The 3764-nt window shown below is 36.8% G+C and overlaps 1 protein-coding gene across 2 annotated transcripts; it reads left to right on the top strand.

Annotated features, from left to right (window-relative positions):
• Window positions 1-585: 585 nt before the first annotated feature.
• Window positions 586-3548, top strand: LOC110608178 (UDP-glucose 6-dehydrogenase 1). 2 transcript variants are annotated; one of them, XM_021747390.2, is made up of 2 exons: window positions 586-945; window positions 1852-3548. In XM_021747390.2, exon 2 carries the CDS (start codon window positions 1877-1879, stop codon window positions 3317-3319), a length of 1443 nt encoding a protein of 480 aa, XP_021603082.1. In that variant the 5' UTR covers window positions 586-945; window positions 1852-1876; the 3' UTR covers window positions 3320-3548. The 2 variants fall into 2 exon arrangements, with proteins under 2 accessions (XP_021603082.1, XP_021603083.1); XM_021747391.2 differs by lacking the exon at window positions 586-945 and adding an exon at window positions 963-1182.
• The last annotated feature ends 216 nt before the right edge of the window (window positions 3549-3764 follow it).

Here is a 3764-nt window from a genome sequence, read left to right as displayed (position 1 = left end):
TAGAATGTAATTAGAAAAGTTTTGGGTAAAATATTAGTTTTTTAAAAATAGAAAAAAGTTATTAAATATATTATTTATAACAATAGTTTTTCAGTGATATAAATATCGCATTGATGGCACCCGAGCTACCATGACTCGGCTCATCCATGGCTGGGCTATACTGCAGGCAGTGTCGGTGGAATATCCCGTAGTAGGGTATAATTTTGAATACTTTATGGATAATGCTAAAATTAATACCTACGCGTTTTAATGTTTCAAAAGTAAAAAATGTTAACATAATTAAAATTTTTTTTAAATAAGATTAAAAATTAATTTATTCACATATATTTATTATCAAATTCACCACTAAATTAGAGATCAAAAAATTAGAAAAACTTCTTAAATTTACTTAGATGTACTGATTAGAGGGAGCATAAATTTTTAATAATTTTAAATTTAATAAAATTATATTTATAAGAATTAAAATATAATTTTTAATTTATTAAACTTTATTTAATTAGATTAATAAAAATTAAATATTTGATATTTTTTCATTTAAAATTGAAATTTCAGAGTCCTTGATGCCCTTTAATCGAAGAGAAAGATTAAGTTGGAAAGATTGGCAAAAAAGGCATGACCAAAATTTTAGTATTAGAAAAAAAACAGAGAGAAGTAATCTTTCAGCATTTTCTTTGCGTTAATGATTGATTAACAACAGCAAAGTTGGTGGGTTAGTGTGCGATCATGAAGCAGAGGTGTCACCGCAAATTGCAAACGTGTTAAAAAATTAAGCACCGGCAAGTTTTGCTCATGGAAAATCCCACTGGTTAGATCATGGAAACCCCTGTATATATATATTGGTGAAGGGTCACTCTTCTCATTGCTGGCTGGATCATTTTCTCCTATCTTCTTTTTGCCTTATATCACTCTTCTCCGCTGCAACACAGGAGCAAGAAGAATTACAAGGTAAAAGTTTTGATTTCTTTCATCTTTTTGGTTTTCTGGCTCATGAGCAATTTTGTTTTGGTGTTTGGTGATATGGGTTTGTGTTTTTGCGAAGAACACGAGCAAGAAGGATTGCTTGATAAAATCTTGATTTCTTTCGTCTTTGTCTGTTTTCTTGCTCATGGGCAGTGTCATTTTGGTGTTTGGTTATATGGGTTGCTTTTTTGTTAAGAGCACAAGAGCAAGAATGGTTGTTAGGTAATCGTCTTTTTTGTTTTCTTACTCAATAGGCAATTTTGTTTTGGCTTTTTGGTGATATGGGTTGTGTTTTTGTTAAGTAGGCTTCTTGAAATTTGGGGTTTAGCTCATACATGATTCAGTTTGTATGAACAGGTCCGTGGCCGTCACTCTCTATAGATCCATGGCATCTGTTTGCTTGAGTTTGGTATTCGTGATACTATCCCGTTAACTCTTGAACATTTGGGTGTTTTGGGACGTGGCTAGACATTTCTTCTAAGTAGAATTGTTTGTTTGATAAGGTTCATTTTCTGCAACTGGGATCTGTAATGGAGTCCATAGAGCAAAAGTTTTAATCCCCATGTCTCTCCAGATTGTTTTATTATTTGTTTGTTTTACTAAATTTCAAACCACATATATGATAAATGGAAACCTTGACCCAAGATATGTATAATTGAAATTAACTTTGGGTGTGTGTTGTCAAATCTAGCTTTTGGGGTAGCATACAGTCAGCAAACTGCATACGTCTTAATTAAATTTGCATTGCAAATTTTTAGTTTAACATAATAATTCGTATGTCAAGATTTATTATTATCTTTGAGACGAGTGATTGTTTCTTTAGATTTTGGGTGGTTAATAAGGTTTTATCTTTAACTTGTTTGAATTGTTGTGTTCTGATTCTTATTTTAGGCCATCCTTTCCATAGCATATAAAAATGGTCAAGATTTGTTGTATTGGAGCTGGCTATGTTGGTGGCCCTACCATGGCTGTGATTGCACTGAAGTGCCCAGAAATTGAAGTTGCCGTGGTTGACATTTCTGAGGCACGAATCAATGCCTGGAACAGCGAACAACTCCCCATTTATGAACCAGGCCTTGATGGTGTGGTGAAGCAGTGTAGAGGAAAGAACCTTTTCTTTAGCACTGACGTGGAAAGACATGTTTCTGAGGCTGATATAGTCTTTGTATCTGTTAATACCCCAACCAAAACCCGAGGGCTTGGAGCTGGCAAAGCAGCTGACTTGACTTATTGGGAGAGTGCAGCTCGAATGATTGCAGATGTATCAAAATCTGATAAAATTGTTGTTGAGAAATCAACTGTCCCTGTGAAAACAGCTGAGGCAATTGAAAAGATTTTGACCCACAACAGCAAAGGCATCGACTTTCAGATTCTCTCTAACCCTGAGTTCCTTGCTGAAGGAACAGCAATTCAAGACCTTCTCCACCCAGACCGAGTGCTTATCGGTGGTAGGGAGACTCCAAAAGGACAAAAAGCAATCCAAACTTTGAGAGATGTTTATGCCCATTGGGTCACGGTGGATCAGATTATTTGCACTAATCTCTGGTCTGCTGAACTCTCAAAACTAGCTGCAAATGCCTTTTTGGCACAGAGGATTTCCTCTGTTAATGCCATGTCTGCTCTCTGTGAGGCCACTGGTGCAGACGTTACCCAAGTGTCGCACGCTGTTGGTAAGGACACCAGAATCGGACCTAAATTCTTGAATGCAAGTGTGGGTTTTGGTGGATCCTGTTTCCAGAAAGATATCCTGAACTTGGTCTATATTTGTGAGTGCAATGGTCTTCCTGAGGTAGCAAATTACTGGAAACAGGTTATTAAGGTCAATGACTACCAAAAGAACCGGTTTGTGAACCGGGTAGTTTCTTCTATGTTCAACACAGTTTCAGGAAAGAAGATTGCAATTTTGGGATTTGCTTTCAAGAAAGACACTGGTGATACTAGAGAGACTCCGGCTATTGATGTTTGCAAGGGCTTGTTGGGTGACAATGCTCATTTGAGCATATATGACCCACAGGTTTCAGAGGATCAAATTCAAAGGGATCTGTCTATGAAGAAATTTGATTGGGACCATCCCATCCATCTTCAGCCATCGAGTCCATCATCTCTCAAGCAAGTTATGTGTGTTTGGGATGCTTATGAGGCTACAAAGGATGCTCATGGTATCTGCATTCTTACCGAGTGGGATGAGTTCAAAACTCTTGATTATCAGAAGATTTATGATAACATGAAAAAGCCTGCATTTGTATTCGATGGGCGCAATGTCGTGAATGCTGATAAGCTGAGGAATATTGGGTTCATTGTCTACTCCATTGGTAAGCCGCTGGATCCATGGCTGAAGGACATGCCTTCTATTGCATAAACACCAAATTGGATGACTTGAAGTAGCTGTGGCCGGTTACTGTAGAAACTTAAATCAGAGGAGGCATATACAATTCTCATCTTATTATTTTCCACTTTAATCATTTATTATCATCATCATCTAGTTTGACAATTTAGTTTGTTATTTTTGTAATGGATTCAATTATACAACTATGTTCTGGTACATCACCATTAGTAGAAAATTGGAATATGATGTTCTTATTGGTTTACATTAGTATTTGGAAGCAGAAATTTTCTTCAGCTATCGCCATCTTGCTCAAGCAATCACTGATTCCAGTTGAGTACCGTTTTGCGTAGAAAGAGGGAAGGGGTTGCAGCCTGTGGTCCAAATTCGGAGTGGTTGGGAGAGCTGGCACTAATCATTTGTTTGAAGTTGGCGAAATACAAGGCAATAGTAGCCTTCCAGTCTTTTTCAAGCACTAAAT

This window comes from Manihot esculenta, chromosome 5 (genome assembly GCF_001659605.2).
Source record: "Manihot esculenta cultivar AM560-2 chromosome 5, M.esculenta_v8, whole genome shotgun sequence".
In the NCBI taxonomy this organism is placed as follows: domain Eukaryota; kingdom Viridiplantae; phylum Streptophyta; class Magnoliopsida; order Malpighiales; family Euphorbiaceae; genus Manihot; species Manihot esculenta.
The sequence above is the reverse complement of the archived record's forward strand: the minus strand, read 5'-3'. Positions and strand labels throughout refer to the sequence as shown.